Here is a 19,251-nt window from a genome sequence, read left to right as displayed (position 1 = left end):
TAATATTGTAATTTCAATCCTCTTTCTACTTCTACTAAACTACACTCCAGAGGGCAATCTTGTATTTTATTTTACTGCACAACTATTATTTAGTTTATTTAATTTTAATTGTCAAATTAAGAATTGTTCAAGTGCAGCTGAAACATCGACTGATCGATTGACCAAAAGTAAATTATAATATAATTCATTTATAGAGAACTTATCGTAACAAAATACAACAACAAATTAAAATTCCAACGTGAATGATAAAATACATAAAGGGGAAGACAATAATTCACAAGACATTACAAAACAAAAAGGCAGCTCAGATAAAATCATATGCTTTCTGATAAAAGTTGTTGCTCAAAACACATTTTACTGTCTGACAACAGGGTTGATATGTTGACATGTGATCAATAGATGGCAGTATTTGTTTTTGGGATATGACGGGGCCCAAAAACTATGATGACTATTTTAGTAGAATTGAGACGAATAGAGGCAATTGAGGGTCAACTCTACGCGATATTGGTAAAAATAAATAAATAAAGTTACCAGTATTTTTTAAAAATAAAACCATCAGTCGATAGATGAAGAAAAGAATCAGCATTTTAATCAATAATGAAACTAATCATTATTTTGATCGGATATACAGAATAGTAAAACGCAGCTCCACCTCAACCAAACAAAAGTGTAGAAATCCTGCTTTTAATCTGTTGGAAGTAATTCTAAAGTGTGATTTTCGTATCTCTCTCCACCACTTCTTGTGTGTAAAGCGACAAAAACTCTATTTCCAGACAGCGTACCATTTTATTCTACATCGTCCTCTACAGTTGTCACCATGTCCAATGTACATGAACCATAAAAGTAATTAATGTAAATGCAACACGACGTGTCCATGTGCCGGGGCAAACACTCCTACAAGTGTCAGTCATGTGACCTGATGTCGTTTTTTGAACCCTCAAATCAATCAAGTGCATAAAATGTTTGTTAATTTATCCAAATTATTATTAATCCAGAGTCACCCACAAGAAAATTAAGGTCAATGAGGTTCGCTGAAATATAACGTGACGTGCTGGTGCCGTTATAAAATATATTAATTTTCAAGGATGTCATTGCATTTTATTGTGAATATTTATATACAGTCGTCTCTCCAGTGAACATGCAGGATCAACCAAAGAAATACACTATGAATATCATAGCAATCCCTCTTTACAACTTGCTCAAAGCACGAGCTAATGACAGCAGTATCCACAGCTCACCGATGTGCTCCCTGCACCGCCTGCACCTCCTCCACCCGACTTAGAAAGCTGGGGGGACGACGGCAATGTGTGAAGCAGGGTTGCCGACGCTAAGCAGACCAACACACTCCATCACTTCTTGGCGGGAAGAGGGAAGGACATCAGCTGCCGGTTCATCTCCCTCAGCTGAGCGTCCAGAGTCTCTGTGGTTAGCGTCAGTTCTGCCATTTGAGTCTGTAGGCTGTTGATGGTCTCGTTCTGCTCCTCCTCTTTGCGGCGAGAGTTGGCGGCCTGCCTGCTGTACTCCAGCACCATGCAGCCACCACCGATCAGGAAGACGATCGCCTCTCCCACCAGCTCGGCACCCAGCTCCGCGGCCGCTTCCTCGTTCAGCGGCTTGATGACGGAGCCCCGAAAGCCCATGATCCGCATCTTCGTCTTCATCTCCACCCAGTGGTACACTGTGAGGATGAAGAGCACAGCAGTCAAGACTTTCAATGTCATCTCTGGGTGATGCTCAGATTCATACTGCAGATCTCAAAGTGAACAGTTCAAAATACACGTGACAATGCACTCAATTATATGCAGGGGTCCTACACCTTTTCCAAAGTCAAATTCAAGCACTTCCAGGTGCATTTCCATGCTTTTCCAGCCCTTCCAGCTGTGGTAAACTCCATCTTTGTATCAATCCAATGGTCAGTATTCAGTCTAGTTATTATGTCACTTGTTCATCACATTAAATGAGATGTTATTGTCCTCTAAACAACCAACATGATGTTTGGAGACAGCTTTTTACAGAAGGACCACAAATGAAAGGAAAACTAATTCCACTAACAGATCCACAGAAATATAATCACCAACTATTTTCATCATCTGTTCATCATCAAAAGTCATTTTTCATAAAGAAATGTCAGAAAATGCTGTTTTCAGTCCCTCAGATATGGAGATCTTCTTTTCTCTGTTCTATCATAGATGTCATCACATACAACACACATTTCAAGACCTTTAGTCTAAATCCAAGCACTTTACAAACCTGGAAAACAAAACACTAAAATTCAAGGCTTTTCAAGGATTTCCAGCTCCCGTACCAACCCTGTTATATATGATTTTATGTATTAGTTCATTAAAAATAAACGTAGTACTCGTTGCTCGTTTGTATGTCCTAGCACTTACTTCAGTATTAAGAACTTATCTCTGTCGTATACCAGCTCAGGGTTAACTGCTTGTGAAATCCCTACTGTACTGAGAGATATACTTTTGCACATTTTTTTCTGACAAATGTACTTATTGTAATTTGCTTTGGATAAAAGCGTCTGTTAAATGCCGTAATGTGAATATAAATGCAACGTACGATTCACCCTGTAGTGAGCTCAGAGCACACAAGGCCTCTGAGGTTTTGTTGGCGTTAATTAAAGTAAGTCAGGGACATTTTGCAGTCTGTTTCTGAGGCCAAGTCCCTGAAAACAACCACCAAGATAAGATAAAACAAGCCTTTATTGATGCCCAGCGGGGAAAGTCGTTGGCTGCAGCAGAACAAGGACAACAACACAGTTAGAGAAAGAAACATATCTAAATATTAATATTAAAACATTATGTATGTGACACATAGATAAGAATAAAAATACAAGAGGGCAGTTAATGATGCAAATAACCAACATCAACATGATAACATATCGTAGTTTGTATGTACTGGCACTTACACTACTTAGTATTTTGCACTTATCTTTGTTGTATACGGGTTAGCTCAGTATTTGGGTGTGGTTGAAACTTGTTCTTGTGAAATCCTTACTGTACTGATAGAGATATACTGTTGCACTTTCTACTTTCACTTTCCAACAAACCTACTGATTGTAAGTTCCTTTGGATAAAAGCTGGCAAGAAGTAAAGTTGTCCATCATCAGGATGTTTACGTGTTTACATTTGGAACTGTCGATAGTGTTGTTGTGTTATTTTTATTTCGTATAGTTTTATTGTATATTGTGTATATTGTGCTATTGTATATGTGACTCTTTTGTTCATCTATTGTGCTTTCTATGTATTGCCTGACAGGTTTCCCGTCTCTATTTCATTACGGTTAAAACAAACCTTAAAGATAAAATGAGCTCTTCTCTGTGTCATGTCTGTGTGAAGAGTGTAAGCATTGTGAAGAGGAGCTACGTTAGCTTAGCTCGGTGCTAAATGTTCTGACAGGTTCTGTGTAAATACCGTTGTATGCTATTAGCTTGTAGCTAACACTCCGTCAGCGTTTCAACACAAAGAGAAGGCTAAACAACAGAGCACGTCCTTTAATGGTGCGGGTCAAAGCCGTTCAGACCGCCGTCCTGTTCTACAGGGTTAGCAACTTAGCATAGCGAAGCCTTCAAACAACCTGTTCAATGACACACAAAGACCCGCCTTCTTCGAGATCCACGGCCCGCTATTGGTCGAGCGGATAAACCCCGTGAAAATGACTGGATAGGCGGCCTCGACAACTCCGCTGTGATTGGCTGTCGCGGACAGCTCTCCTCCTCGCTGATTCCACCGGGCGACCAGCGGTCACTGCTAGCCGTTAGCTCGGTTACCGTGGGCTCGGTTACTCACTCTGCGCCGGCGGCAGGCAGATGTAGCTCTTGAAGAACTCGCTCCGGCGGGCTCCCGCCTTGATGCGGTTCGCCACCGGTTTGCTCATCTGCCGCACTCCGAGGTAGAGGAGCTTGGCGATAGGGAAGGCACCGACAACCATCTTTGGCGGAAGCGCTCGACCGGCGGGGCACGTACGACGTTAGACGCAATGACGTTGTGAGATTGACGCACCCAGCCGCCCACGTGTTTGTGACGTTGACGGTTCATAATAAAAACACTATTATTCATTATTTATGCCCTAAGCACATTTTAAGACGTAAAAGCTTTTTTCCCCCTTTTAAATAAAAGGGAAAAAAAGCAAATAAAAACAAATATAAATTGTGTAAATTGTATAATTTTTTCAGACATTTATTATACCTTTATTATACCTTCTAAGACTTTGGAATCTGAATCTTTTGTGGACATAATCCTCATGTAAAACAAAAACAAATGTATTCATCGTTATGTTCACTTTAACAGTTGTAATCTGAATATAGTCTATAATCTATAAATATATTCAGTATTTTAGTTTTGTATTTGTCCAGAATCTAATGTTGAGTGTCTTTGAGTACCCAAACAGCGCTATATCCTATTGATGATTAATAATTGGTATTATTATTAATTTATACATATTTAGTTGTTAATATTTATTATTATTTAATGTCAGCGTCACATTCAGATTCGACTCAACAACCTGAAGAAGAAAACTGTCACCAGATTGTGAGTTTAAATCAGTTTATTGGTTGTTTTTGGTTAAGGACAAAAACAGAATTATTAATAATTAGTATTATTAATACATTATACATATTTAGTTGTTTATATTTATTATTCCTCAGCTGGGATCGGATCCAGCCCCCCGCGACCCTGAAGTGGTAGACGATGGATGGATGGATGGATATTATTCCATTATGAATGGAATCCAACAAAGTAAATATAAACAAATATAAATAAATATAAACGCTTCCTTTGTGTGTAAGTTAATTGTCTGTCAAAATACACATTTGTTCATCATTATATTAAAATGGGGGCTGAACATCTTTAACAGATTTAATCTTAATAGTCTATATAAATACAATTATATTCAGTATTTTATTTTTTGGTATTTGTATTTTGTATTTGCGTTCTATAAATCATATGAATTGTTATTTATTAGTATCAATAATATATACAATTGTAATTAATATTAAATTATACATTTTAGTTGTTTTTATGTATTATTATATTATTTGTTATGATTATTATTAATAATAATAATAATAATAATAATAATAATAATAATAATAATAATGCTTTTACTAAATCGTGCCACAAGGAGCGGACTACCTGTAGACGGCTCACCTGGACCAGCTGTGAAAACACCTGGCTCGGGTTACAGAGAGAGAGAGAGAGAGAGAGAGAGAGAGAGAGAGAGAGAGAGAGAGAGAGAGAGAGACAGAGAGACAGAGGGGCTGGCCTGTCTGAGTCAGAAGGAACCAGCGGTGACTCCACGTCTGGAGCTTAAACGCCACAAGGGAGAAACCATTCTCTCCAGGAAGACCAGAAACCCCCGAAGAGGACTCGGCTTCCCTCCAGGAACCGATCCCGAACTTGTAGGAGACTCGTCTCTGAGGTGAGGAAGTCTTTTTAACACGTGACGCGGTGAAAGAACGAGACTTCGTGGAGAAGAAGAAGTTTTATTGTAACGTCGAGTCCGGGTCGAGTTTCCTCGCAGCTCCTTTCACGTCGGGAAAACCGCTTCGTTTGTCCCCCTTTGTGATTCTGGTCTGGGTTTTCTTGGTCATTGTGAGTCCGGGTTCTGGACGCGAGGAGGAGCCTGTTGTAATGAGGATCAGATGTTCCCGTCTCGGCCTGGCACGGATCTGGGTGTCCGACCGCAGAGCGCAGCAGCAGGACGCCCTTTACCCAGACCCAGGTAGACCTGGTCCTGGATCTGGACCTGGTCCTGGTCCTACAGTAACAGGGATTAAATAGCCTAGCCCTCAGATGCAGGTAGACCTGGACTTGGTTCAGGATCTGGTCCTGGTCCTACAGTAACAGGGATTAAATAGCCCTGTACTCAGACGCAGGTAGACCTGGTCCTGGATCTGGATCTGGTCCTCCATTAACAGTGATTTAACAGTCATCTCATCTACATTACAGATGATGGTGATTTAAAGTGATAACCAGAACCACTAGGACCCCCCCCCCCCCCCCCCTCCTTGTGACTTCTGGAATGTGTGTCTTGTTATTTATCAGGGCTGCTGATCTGAGACCAGATCCCTGAGACCAGATCCAGTCCCCTGTCAGAGCAGGATTTAAGCTGGCGTGATACCAGGTGTTGTTCTGGCTCTCAGTGCAAAACCCGCTGAGCTGCATTGTGTGTGTGTGTGTGTGTGTGTGTGTATGTTTGTGTGTGTATGTATGCGTGTGTGTGTGTGTGTGTGTGTATGTTTGTGTGTGTGTGTGTGTTTGTGTGTGTGTGTGTGTATGTTTGTGTGTGTGTGTGAGTGTTTGTGTGTGTGTGTGTGTATGTGTGTGTGAGTGTGTGTGTGTGTGTGTGTGTGTGTGTGTGTGTGTATGTGTGACACATGTTGAGACATGTGGGTGAGAACAAACAGTCACAATCACCTTGTGTTCCACTTTCTCCTTCGGGATCAGAGTCCAGGCAGACTCACGGACGTGGACGTGGACGTGGACCTGGTCCTGGTCCTGGTCCTGGTCCTGGTCTTTGCAGCTCAGCGTGATCTGGTCACGTTGCAGACATGTCAGTAATGTTGTGTTGCTCTGAGAGATTCCTGGCTCACACGCTGGTGTAAGATCTGGACCAGGAGACCCTGCAGCACTGAGACCAGGGAGGACCGGGGGAGCAGTAAGAGATCTACTTTGGTTCCTACATGTTTGTTCTCCTGCAGAACCGGATTGGTCTCGGGGAGCTGTTGCGTAGAACTCTGGTGTGTAGAACTATGTTTTGTAGAACCCTGGGTTTCTGAGTCCGGGTGGGGTTTCTGAGTCCGGGTCCGGGTGGGGTTTCTGAGTCCGGGTGGGGTTGATTGTGTGGGAGGTCACATGTCGGCATCACATTCAGATTGGTTGTTGTAAAGGACCTGAAGTGTAACTCGGTGACAGGTTCAGTATGTTTTACACAATAAACCTCTGATTCATCTCACAGAAACCAAATGTTTCCAAAGTTCCCCATTAGATGAAACATCACATGACAACTTCTGTGATATTACACATATTCAGAAAGAGCCAGATTAGGAAAGATTAAAATGTCCCTCCAGCGTTAATGTTTGGGAGCGGATCGGTGTTCTGCCAGATTCATACGTCCGGTCTCCACGGCGAAGACGTAAATTCAGTCCGACCAAGATTCCTGCCGAGAGACGGAGACAAAGCCAGAGAGATCTGAGGGACAGATATAAAGGAGGGGGAGGAAACTAAACAGCAGAAACTACAGGATCAACTTCCATGCACAATCTAGAATTCTATCTGGAATTATATCTGGGATTATATCTGGGATTATATCTAGATTATATCTGGAATTATATCTGGGATTATATCTGGAATGATCTGGAATTCTATCTGGGATTATATCTGGAGTGATCTGGAATATATCTGGGATTATATCTAGATTATATCTGGAATTATATCTGGGATTATATCTGGGTTATATCTGGGATTATATCTGGAATTGTTGGTGAAAGGTGTGAAAGTAGAGATGGAGTTCCCTGTTAATGATTACTGTGTTTAATCCTGAAATCTGCTGCTGCCCTCGACCTCTCTACAAGAGTTAGAGAGAGAGAGAGTGAGAGAGAGTGAGAGAGGGAGAGAGAGAGAGTGAGAGAGAGTGAGAGAGGGAGAGAGAGAGAGTGAGAGAGGGAGAGTTAGAGAGAGTGAGAGAGGGAGAGAGAGAGAGTGAGAGAGGGAGAGAGAGTTAGAGAGAGGGAGAGAGAGAGAGAGTGAGAGAGGGAGAGAGAGAGAGTTAGAGAGAGTGAGAGAGGGAGAGAGAGAGAGTGAGAGAGGGAGAGAGAGAGTTAGAGAGAGTGAGAGAGGGAGAGAGAGAGAGTGAGAGAGGGAGAGAGAGTTAGAGAGAGGGAGAGAGAGAGAGAGTGAGAGAGGGAGAGAGAGTTAGAGAGAGTGAGAGAGGGAGAGAGAGAGAGTGAGAGAGGGAGAGAGAGTTAGAGAGAGGGAGAGAGAGAGAGTGAGAGAGGGAGAGAGAGTTAGAGAGAGGGAGAGAGAGAGAGGGAGAGAGAGTTAGAGAGAGGGAGAGAGAGAGAGGTTGGAAGCAGCTGACTCAGTAATCACAGCACTGTGAAGGAAGCGGATGTCACGTGAACTCGAGCTTTTCCAGGAAACTTCAGATCCAGAATCCAGAATCCTGGAAGAAGACCAGAACCTCGGCCAGTCAGTCCACATGAAAGCTTCATGTTTAATCACGAGGACTTCCAGGCGACGGCTGTTCTGGTTTATTTACATAAAACATGCTGAGAGGAAACGCAAAGAAAGACGAGATGCAAAGTAGCAAGTCAAGCTGTCAAAGTCAATAAAAGACATAAATAAAATAATATCTCGTCTTAAAATGAGAAACAACGGGAAGTAAAAGATTGCCTTCCTGTCGTTGTCCTGTAAATACGTTACCGTTAGCAACGCCCCGCGGTGGAGGAATGTCTGGACGGGGAGGAAGCATGACCTCTGTGAGTGTGTGTGTATGTGTGTGTGTGTGTGTGTGTGCGTGTATGTGTGTGTGTGTGTGTGTGTGTGTGTTTGTATATGTGTGTGTGTGTGTGTGTATGTGTGTAGGTATGTGTGTGTGTATGTGTGAGTGTGTGTGTAGGTGTGTGTGTGTGTGTGTGTGTGTGTGTGTATGTGTGTGTGTGTGTGTGTGTGTGTGTGTATATGGGTGTGTGTGTGAGGAATGTGACCTCCACTAACTGGGTGAAGGACCTCCGTTATCTCGCTGCTCTTCAGTCTGATGACTTTACGTAACGTTCCCTCCGAATGTTCCCAAAGTTAAGGTTTCTCTGCACGCCGTTAACGCATTTATTTTTACGATATTTACGAACATGAACGTCCTTTCAGAGTGGAACCCTCCGGATCTCTCGGGGCCTGTTCTTTCAGGGTCGGTTCTCTCGGGGTCGGTTCTCTCGGGGTCGGTTCTCTCAGGGTCGGTTCTCTCGGGGTCGGTTCTCTCGGGGTCAGTTCTCTCGGGGTCGGTTCTCTCGGGGCCGGTCCTCTCGGGGCCGGTCCTCTCGGGGCCGGTTCTCTCGGGGTCGGTTCTCTCGGGGTCGGTTCTCTCGGGTCGGTCTGAGTCCATTCAGGGTTCTCTCAGAAGAATTATGTCTGCTTGGTCTTCAGTTCATGTCTGAATGTAACGGGAACATGAACTGAACATGATGAGATGTTTTTAATGTCCTGAACGTGAACGTGTTAACTTCCACATGTTTAAAGTTCTCGTGTTCTAGCTCCAGATTTCCCTGATTTCCACATAATGCCTATTCTGGATATATAAGAAACAAAGAAACAGAGAAACACTTTAAAAACATCCTCCACGACAAAGGGAGGGGCGTGGCCAAGTACTAAATACACAGGTGTCTGACTCACCTGGAAACCAGCTCAACTCGTTAATTAGACACTATAGCTCTCTTTGGAAGAGGTTAACGACTCGTTTGATCAATTGTTTATTTGAATTCTACTTTTGTATCCAACATTTAATAGATAACATGTAGTTTATTAATGGGCAGAAAATCAGATTTATTTAAGTGATTATTTGGCGATTATCGGATTATTTTCTAGATTTATTGACGCAGCTGTGTGGATGATGACTATGATCACTGTACCTGTCTGCCAGTCATGTTCGGCGTAACGGATCAGGTGGTTGAGTCAGACATACTCAGCAGGCTGCGATGTCATCGGGGGGGGGGCAACAAGTCTGGACGTGAAGGGCGTTCAGGTTTCTGTGCCTACAGAGAGAGTTGGCACTCAGTCAGAGAGACTGGAGGGGGTGAGACAGCCAGGAGCCAGCAGCAGAGAGACAGACAGGGGAGGGGTGAGACACTCCTCAGCGTCGTCGGTTTTGAAACCGCAGCGAGTCTAATTTTATTGCATCAAAGTGAGAGTCAGAGAGCCGGTTGGTGCTGATCCTGGTTCAGTTTTTACCCTCAAAGGGGGCGGAGAGTCCCGCTAACATTACATGTCTGAGTGCTGCGTTCAAACAACCAGGATGTGGTCACTGGAAGGTGATGATGTCACATGTGTTTCCTCCTCAGGACGCCGTCCCCCTCCTCCTCCTCCATCATCCAGTCATGAGCTCCCAGGACGGCTTCGGCAGCCACATGCTGTGTGAGTGTCCACACAACCCTCCGTGTGTGTGTGTGTGTGTGTGTGTGTGTGTGTGTGTGAGTGTGTGTGTGTGTGTGTGAGTGTGTGTGATATTCTCTGCTAACTGTGTGTGGTTGTGTTTAGTCCAGAGTATGAACAATGACCTGAACGCATCGCTGGCGACGGCTGATGAGTTATCCAGACAGTTCAACTCGCTGCTGAAGGAGGCGTCCAACAACAACAACACACCCACTGAGTTCCTGGTACACACACACACACACACACACACACACACACACACACACCTGATATTTATAACATCTATAGAAGTATTGTTTTATAGTTTTCGCTCCATTGAATGTTTATTGTTCTCTCCAGACCAGCTCTGCCGTCTCCAGGGAGAACCCTGAGTCCAGCACCTGCATCCCTACCAGGGCGTCCAGCAGGGAGTCCAGCAGGGGGTCCAGCAGCAGTAATGGCAGCTCTCAGGTCTTCTCCCCAAGCTCAGCATCTTTCCAGACCTCTGACTCCGTCTTCTCCACCAGCCCCCGTCCATCCCCCAAGATCAAGAAGAAGGTCCACGCCACCCTCCCTCGGACCAGGTCTGACGGCTCCCTGCAGGGCCAGGGGAGCCCCAAACATTCGCCCCACAGCACCCGGAGAGCGTCCCCCAGGCCACGGCAAGGGCCCCACAGCCCACGGCGAGCGTCCCCCTCTCACTACGACAGGAGCCCACGGGGCTCCGTGAGCTACGTGGACAGGAGCCTAACTCCGAGCCCTACGCCCACTTCCTTGGACCAGGCCCTGTGGCCCGCCCCGATGCCCCCCACCTCCAACCTGCTGAGTCCGTACGACGGCCAGACGGGCCGCCGCTCGCCTCGCTCAGAGCGGAGCCGCTCCCCTTTGGCGTTCCAGCATCCCGCCTCCGGCTCGCTGCCTCGCAACTCGAGCATCAGGCAACTCGGTGAGTCACTGAGAAATATTCATTATGTTTAAATCAACTGGATTTACATCACAGGAGTTCAGATATACTCTACTCCAGTACAAGTACAGTGTGCATATGTACAAATATGTTATCTCGGAAGACTCCGGAGGCGGTTGCAAGGTACCAACAGACCCGAAGGGCTGCAGACTCTCCCGTGAGGGAGGTAAAGCAGTGGGTGTGGGAGGAGTTCAGAGTAGCCATGGAGAAGGACTTTCGGTCGGCACCAAGGTACTTCTGGAAAACCGTCCAGCACCTCAGAAGGGGGAAACGGGGAAGCTGTATACAGTAAGGATGGGACACTGTTGACCTCAACTGAGGAGGTAATCGGGCAGTGGAAGGAGCACTTTGAGGAACTCCTGAATCTGACCGACACGTCCTCTACGGTAGAGGCGGAGTTGGAAGCTGATGGACGATCATTGTCAATTTCTGCTTTGGTGGTGGAGGGGCTGTCTTGGATGACACGTCTTTTCAACATTGCGTGGAAGTCAGGGACAGTGCCTAAGGAGTGGCAGACCGGGGTGGTGGTCCCTCTGTTCAAAAAGGGGGACCAGAGAGTGTGTACCAATTACAGGGGTATCACACTACTCAGCCTCCCCAGTAAAGTCTACTCCAAGGTGCTGGAAAGGAGGGTTCGGCCGATGGGGTCATGACCGAAAGAACTAGATTGCAAGTACAAGCAGGCGAAATGAGTTTCCTCAGGAGGGTGGCTGAGGGACTTGGAGTAGAGCCGCTGCTCCTTTGTGTTGAAAGGAGACAACTGAGGTGGTTCGGGCATCTGTTAAGGATGCCCCCTGGGCGCCTCCCTAGGGAGGTGTTTCAGGCACGACCAGCTGGGAGGAGGCCACGGGGAAGACCCAGGACTAGGTGGAAGGATTATATCTCCACACTGGCCTGGGAACGCCTCGGGATCCCCCAGTCAGAGTTGGCTGATGTGGCCCGGGAAAGGGAAGTTTGGGCTCGCCTGTTAAAGCTGCTGCCCCCGCGACCCGATACCGGATAAGCTGTAGAAGATGAGATGAGATGAGAGAAAGAATGCATATTTGTTCTTAAAATGTAGAGGAAAATAAATACTCAAGGACAGTACAGATACATAAAAATACTACAAAGTATTTGTACATCGTCACTTCCCACCAGTTATTAAATGATAAAATCTATGATATTCCACTCAGTCAACACGGCGACCTTTGAACCAGAACCAGCTGTAGTTTGCTGGTGGATCAGGTTTTTCAGACTGTAACAAACAAGACAAAGACTTCCAACAGATAAAAAGATCAGCACTGAAGTCGAGATTCCAGTTTTACATCTTTAAAGACGCTCAGCTGAGAAAACACACGACGACCAACCAAACGTCACGGAGATCAGAGACACACTCTTATTATGTTCTCCCTCCCTCCCTCTCCAGAGGAGGGCGTGCAGCAGCAGAAGCAGAAGAGCCCTGCCAGGTGGAATGAGACAGATCTGGACGTGTCCTACGAGAAGAAGAAGCCTCACCACACCTACGACGGTTGGTTCATTCCTGCTTCTCGTCATCATTGTGATCGTAAACGTGATGAAATCACAATTATTATGATCATCACCTATACTGACTCCAACAAGCACGCAGGAAATCAGATATTATCAGATTATGGTTTTTACGTTGCGTCACATTACAACTCAATGAACAAATGTCAAAAAATTGATTTTTTAAAAATAATTTCACTTGTAACTGTTTTTCCTAATTTTGCACTAGAGTTCTTAATTAGATGAGAAAATACCACTAATAACTAGTATGAACTAGAAATAGTATTTAATTCACACAACACAGGCTTTTATTTTGTATGTGAAGTACAGGAAGTGGTCTCTGTTTTCTGACTTAACAACTTCCTGTCTCAGAGACGGAGTGGCGGCGGCCGTTGTTGCCCAACAGCAGCTGGAGAGAATCCAACCTGGACGGGCCCCCGCCGGCCCCCAGCCCCAAAACGGTGGGTTCAGCCCAAACCTTTATTTAGTTATCATATTGGATATCATGATAAATAAAACATGCCATCTGATTCCCGTCCCGTCTCTTCCAGGACCCCTGGTCTCAGCCCCACGTGGTCCCCTACGCCTCCCTGCCCCGGACCACCCGCATAGCCGTCCCCCCGGATGCCGGGTCCCCGGTCCACTCCCCCTACCACCCTCAGCCCATCATCTCGCGTATCTCCATCCCCCCGATGTCCACTCAGTCCCGCCAGCGGAAGCCCATCCCTCTCTCCGTCATCATGCGTCTGCAGAACCCCCACTGGGGGGCGATGGGGGCCAATATGGCGTCCTACCAGCCCCCGATGCCCATCCCCAGGGAGTTCTTCCACCAGGCGGTCCCCCAGCCGCTGCTGCACCCCCCGGAGCTGAGGCAGCCGGCCGTCTACAGCGACGGTAAAAACCCGTCTCACACTCCCGCCCGTCTGTCCACCGTGACTTTGTGCTACTGACGTGTGTCTGTCTTTGCAGCACTGAACTCGGGGGATATAGACGCAGAGCTGGAGCGGCTGGACTTCGTCCATCACCTGCCCGTGGTCTCGGAGGATCCCAGCATGCCGGAAGGCAGGAGGGAGGGCGGACCCCCAGCTCCTAGACCCCTCAGCCCCACCAGGCTGCAGCCGGTGGTGGCCCCCGAGGCCCAGAGCGAGGAGATTCCCAACCTGGAGGAGCTGCTCCGCATCCGGGCAGAAATCCCCCGGGCCCTGAAGAGACGGGGATCTGTGGACCCGTCAAGGCCCCTGAAGGGGGCCTCCCATTACCAGCCAAACCAGTACAAGAATCTCATCGACAAGCTTTTTCGCAGGAAGGCGCGCCGCCAGAAGGGGGAGCGAGGGAGCGAGTCCAGCAGCTCCTCGGAGGGAGAGGACTTTGCCACACCTCCGGCACCAATGCCTGCACCCACAATGCACCCTGATTTCAGAGTAAGAAACGGGCTCAACGCTGCTCGTTATGAAACTGCTGTCTAATGTGTTAAACCCCATAGTGGAGTTCCTCTGCTACCTTCTGAACCGGTTTGTCCCTTCAGGGCTACCAATCCATCCTGCGGCGCTCCAAGCGGGAGCACAAAGGCACCGGGAGGCGGGCCCGCCTCAGCCCGCTGGTCCTGCTGCTGGACGGAGCGCTGGTGGGGGAGCTGGAGATCGTCCAGAGGGCTGTGCAGGAGGTTAGCCTGGGACCGCCAACCTACGTTAGCTAGAGACCACTAAAACAACGTTAGCTTTAGACGACTAAACCTACATTAGCTTTAGACGACAAAACCACCGTTAGCTTTAAACGCAAAACCTACGTTAGCTTGAGACCACTAAACCTACGTTAGCTTTAGACGACTAAACCAACGTTAGCTTTAGACAACAGAACCAACGTTAGCTTTAGACGACTAAACCAACGTTAGCTTTAGACAACAGAACCAACGTTAGCTTTAGACGACTAAACCAACGTTAGCTTTAGACGACTAAACCAACGTTAGCTTTAGACAACAGAACCAACGTTAGCTTTAGACGACTAAACCAACGTTAGCTTTAGACAACAGAACCAACGTTAGCTTTAGACGACTAAACCAACGTTAGCTTTAGACAACAGAACTAACGTTAGCTTTAGACGACAAAACCAACGTTAGCTTTAGACGACTAAACCAACGTTAGCTTTAGACAACAGAACCAACTCTAGCTTCCCGGTAACTTCCGATGTGTCTTGTAGATGAGCGACCCCAGCCAGCCCAACGACGAAGGCATCACCGCCCTTCACAACGCCATCTGCGGTGGCCATTACAACGTGGTGGACTTCCTGGTTCGCATCGGCGCCAACGTCAGCGCTCCGGACAGCCACGGCTGGTAAATACTCAGGAACTCTACACTCACGTATACTTGTGCATACTTTTACAGTACTATGCCAGTGTGGTACTTTAGTACTTCTTCCTCCCTTCTTACGGTGTTTCATTGGTGTGAACATCTCATTCTAACGCATCCTGAAGATTTGTCATCTTCTTTTGGTCTTGTACTCTTAAGATATATGAACATTTATTTCTCAATATACTGATTCTGAATCTTCCCTTACATATGAACATGTATTGGTTTTTTTCTTATTCCTCTACCAAATCAAACCAATACTTTATTATAAATGCAATACTATTACTTGCAAAACTTCATACAGATAAATATACATTTTCAATTCATAAAACACATTTTTTAATTTTAGAAAATTCATTGTCTTTATCGTGCTGTTTATTGGATGAATTAAAGGTTAAAGTGTGTTGCTCTCCCAGGACGCCGCTGCATTGCTCCGCCTCCTGTAACGACCGTCCTCTGTGTGAGTTCCTGGTGAGGAACGGAGCCGCCGTCATGGCGATGACGGAGACCGACGGCGCCGCCGCCTCCCAGAAGTGTGACCCGTACGCCGTCGGGTTTGAGGAGTGTGAGAACTTCCTGAGGGGTGAGGCGATCACACACACGCGCACACACACACACACACACACACACACGCACACACACACACACACACACACACACACACATACATATATACATAGATACATGTATCTATGTATATATATATATATATATATATATATATATCTACATGTTTGTGGTGGGTGTGTACCAGGCGTGGAGGAGGCCATGGGCGTGGAGAACAGCGGCGTCCTCTACGCTCTGTGGAGCTACCCGGCTCAGGCAGCCGACGAGTTGAGCTTCAAGGAGGGCGACATGGTCACCATCCTGCAGAAGGCCGAGGGCTCTGATTGGTGGTGGGCGTCCCTCTGTGGCCGGGAGGGCTTGGTCCCCAACAACTACTTCGGGGTAAGAGACCAACCGACTCCTCAAGAACTCCCCGACGGCCTCAAACAGGCATGTGTTTGATTTTAGTTTTGTTCTCCAGCTTTTCCCAAAGGTTCGACCCAAGTCTCTCTGCTGAGTGGTCGACGCAACGAGGTCGTCATGATGAGGTCGTCATGATGAGGTCATCTCGATGATGTCGTCTCGATGATGTCCTCTGGAAAATCTGCCTCTCACCGTTGTTTAACAGGAAGCCTGAGCGATGACGAACAGCTGCATGAGAAACGGTTGTGATCCGTCAGACGAGGCGATGCTAACTGACCACAGATAATTTCCATCCATCTACAAAAACTACAATAGTGTTCTCTGCTGCTTTTACAGACGTTTGTGACTCGTCGGCCGGTCGCCAATCAGAAAGCAAACGGTGGTTGTTGGCGTTCAGGTGGCGAGGTCGACGTGTCACAGCTTCAAAGAGCAAAGTAGACGTTGGTCGTTTTTCCGCTGCTACATGAAAACTGTTAAGATCTTTTATTCTTTTATTTTACTTGTTTAAAGGTTGAGTAGGTCATTTGGAAAAGCAACAGAGATTTTGACTTTGAACGCATCGCCGAACCAAAAAAGTCCCGCCCCCTTTGTTCAGACCTCTGTTCAAAGCCCCGCCCCCAGAACACCAAAGGAGTGCTCGAGTTCAGCAGAGTGCAATCAGGAAGTAATCATTTCCTCCGGCCCGACTCTTTTGATTGGGCGGTGGTTTTACAGTCCTGCCACGGACACTGATGACTTTTTAAAAATACTTTTATGTCAGAGCATTTAATGTATTCATTGCTGTCGGTGTGTTTTCAAGTAATATAAGAGACTCAACCTTTGATGTGATCAAATGTTACTTTTGAAGTGTTTTTAGGAGAAGAAACTGAACTGCAACCTGCTGGTTTCTACTCGTCTTTATACTTTAGGTCTTTTGTGAATTAATATTTTTGAGGATGGTTTTTCTATGGTTATGAAAGAGGTTTTTTATGGATGTGTATGTTTTCAGATAGATGTCTGGTGTTTGTTTTGTTAGATCGTCGAGCACTTAAACCTGTAAATCCCTCTTCAGGGTCCAAGATGTTTAAAATGCTCATAAATAAGTGAGTCACATGTTTCTGGTTTTTCCATTGAACTCATTTGTTCGCAGCAGTTTGTTTGTGGTTTAAAATAATAAGTGTGAAATGTGCCTAACTGACCAGCAGATGGCGGTGTTTAATCAACTATAAGTCCAGCATTGGTCAACGTTACCAGCAAATAGAATCTACTGTATGTTATATGTTAATATTATAATAAGAGGCCTTTTCTGCAGCAGCAGGGTCACAATAAAGCTCGTTTCTTCTTATTTGCAGTTTATTTATTCTCATGTTCTTCTACACCGCATTAAATAATCAATTAGCTTCACTATTATGCATAAGGGTAATTACAAAAGAAAAGCCACACACATGATTAATATTTTTTAATTAAGTCAGACTGGAGTCTTTTGAACCGCTGACTATCTTGGGTATTAGAAAACGCCGACACGGGTGAGCTTCATCACGATCCCCCGAGGACGACGGCGGTTTTATGTTTTTTATTATTTTATGTTGATTATAGAGGGAAAACAGATATAATGGTGATGACATCCACGCTGGTAAACCAGAGTTTCAGATTTCCTGATCAATAATTCAGACGATTAAAGTGACCGAGCTGCGTGATGTTTGGCAGAATCACGTCTCCTCTTCAGCCTCGACCAAGTCTGTATTCATCAAACATTACATCCGAGGAGGTGAGACAGGCAGCGATACGAGGAGGTGAGACAGGCAGCGATACGAGGAGGTGAGACAGGCAGCGATACGAGGAGGTGAGACAGGCAGCGATACGAGGGGGTGAGACAGGCAGCGATATGAGGAGGTGAGACAGGCAGCGATACGAGGAGGTGAGACAGGCAGCGATACGAGGAGGTGAGACAGGCAGCGATACGAGGAGGTGAGACAGGCAGCGATACGAAGAGGTGAGACAGGCAGCGATACGAGGAGGTGAGACAGGCAGCGATATGAGGAGGTGAGACAGGCAGCGATATGAGGAGGTGAGACAGGCAGCGATACGAGGAGGTGAGACAGGCAGCGATACGAGGAGGTGAGACAGGCAGCGATACGAGGAGGTGAGACAGGCAGCGATACGAGGGGGTGAGACAGGCAGCGATACGAGGAGGTGAGACAGGCAGCGATACGAGGAGGTGAGACAGGCAGCGATACGAGGGGGTGAGACAGGCAGCGATATGAGGAGGTGAGACAGGCAGCGATATGAGGAGGTGAGACAGGCAGCGAGTATGGGGAGGTGAGACAGGCAGCGAGTATGGGGAGGTGAGACAGGCAGCGATACGAAGAGGTGAGACAGGCAGCGATATGAGGAGGTGAGACAGGCAGCGATACGAGGAGGTGAGACAGGCAGCGATACGAGGAGGTGAGACAGGCAGCGATACGAGGGGGTGAGACAGGCAGCGATATGAGGAGGTGAGACAGGCAGCGATATGAGGAGGTGAGACAGGCAGCGAGTATGGGGAGGTGAGACAGGCAGCGATACGAAGAGGTGAGACAGGCAGCGATATGAGGAGGTGAGACAGGCAGCGATACGAGGAGGTGAGACAGGCAGCGATATGAGGAGGTGAGACAGGCAGCGATATGAGGAGGTGAGACAGGCAGCGATACGAGGAGGTGAGACAGGCAGCGATATGAGGAGGTGAGACAGGCAGCGATATGAGGAGGTGAGACAGGCAGCGATACGAGGAGGTGAGACAGGCAGCGATATGAGGAGGTGAGACAGGCAGCGATATGAGGAGGTGAGACAGGCAGCGATACGAGGAGGTGAGACAGGCAGCGATACGAGGAGGTGAGACAGGCAGCGAGTATGAGGAGGTGAGACAGGCAGCGATACGAGGAGGTGAGACAGGCAGCGATACGAGGAGGTGAGACAGGCAGCGATATTAGGAGGTGAGACAGGCAGCGATACGAGGAGGTGAGACAGGCAGCGATACGAGGAGGTGAGACAGGCAGCGATACGAAGAGGTGAGACAGGCAGCGATACGAGGAGGTGAGACAGGCAGCGATACGAGGAGGTGAGACAGGCAGCGATATGAGAAGGTGAGACAGGCAGCGATATGAGAAGGTGAGACAGGCAGCGATACGAGGAGGTGAGACAGGCAGCGATACGAGGAGGTGAGACAGGCAGCGATACGAGGAGGTGAGACAGGCAGCGATATGAGGAGGTGAGACAGGCAGCGATACGAGGAGGTGAGACAGGCAGCGATACGAGGAGGTGAGACAGGCAGCGATACGAGGAGGTGAGACAGGCAGCGATATGAGGAGGTGAGACAGGCAGC

The 19,251-nt window shown here is 47.0% G+C and overlaps 2 protein-coding genes across 2 annotated transcripts; one reads left to right on the top strand and one right to left on the bottom strand.

Annotated features, from left to right (window-relative positions):
* Positions 1 to 319: 319 nt before the first annotated feature.
* On the bottom strand, positions 320 to 3,980 carry opa3 (outer mitochondrial membrane lipid metabolism regulator OPA3). Its single transcript, XM_084020253.1, has 2 exons — positions 3,798 to 3,980; positions 320 to 1,678 (listed from the first exon to the last, which is right to left on the bottom strand). The coding sequence occupies exons 1-2, from the start codon at positions 3,937 to 3,939 to the stop codon at positions 1,350 to 1,352; spliced, it is 471 nt and encodes a 156-aa protein (XP_083876379.1). The 5' UTR covers positions 3,940 to 3,980; the 3' UTR covers positions 320 to 1,349.
* Positions 3,981 to 5,272: 1,292 nt separating this feature from the next.
* ppp1r13l (protein phosphatase 1, regulatory subunit 13 like) lies at positions 5,273 to 17,235 on the top strand. The gene is made up of 13 exons (XM_084018640.1): positions 5,273 to 5,427; positions 10,061 to 10,133; positions 10,257 to 10,375; positions 10,491 to 11,076; positions 12,500 to 12,601; positions 12,970 to 13,058; positions 13,149 to 13,491; positions 13,567 to 14,018; positions 14,123 to 14,260; positions 14,794 to 14,927; positions 15,359 to 15,525; positions 15,697 to 15,890; positions 15,970 to 17,235. Exons 2-13 carry the CDS (start codon positions 10,097 to 10,099, stop codon positions 16,003 to 16,005), a joined length of 2,397 nt encoding a protein of 798 aa, XP_083874766.1. The 5' UTR covers positions 5,273 to 5,427; positions 10,061 to 10,096; the 3' UTR covers positions 16,006 to 17,235.
* Positions 17,236 to 19,251: the final 2,016 nt, after the last annotated feature.

This window comes from Eutrigla gurnardus (genome assembly GCF_963514095.1).
Source record: "Eutrigla gurnardus genome assembly, chromosome: 10".
NCBI classification, from domain to species: domain Eukaryota; kingdom Metazoa; phylum Chordata; class Actinopteri; order Perciformes; family Triglidae; genus Eutrigla; species Eutrigla gurnardus.
This window is presented reverse-complemented; position numbering and strand designations above follow the sequence as displayed.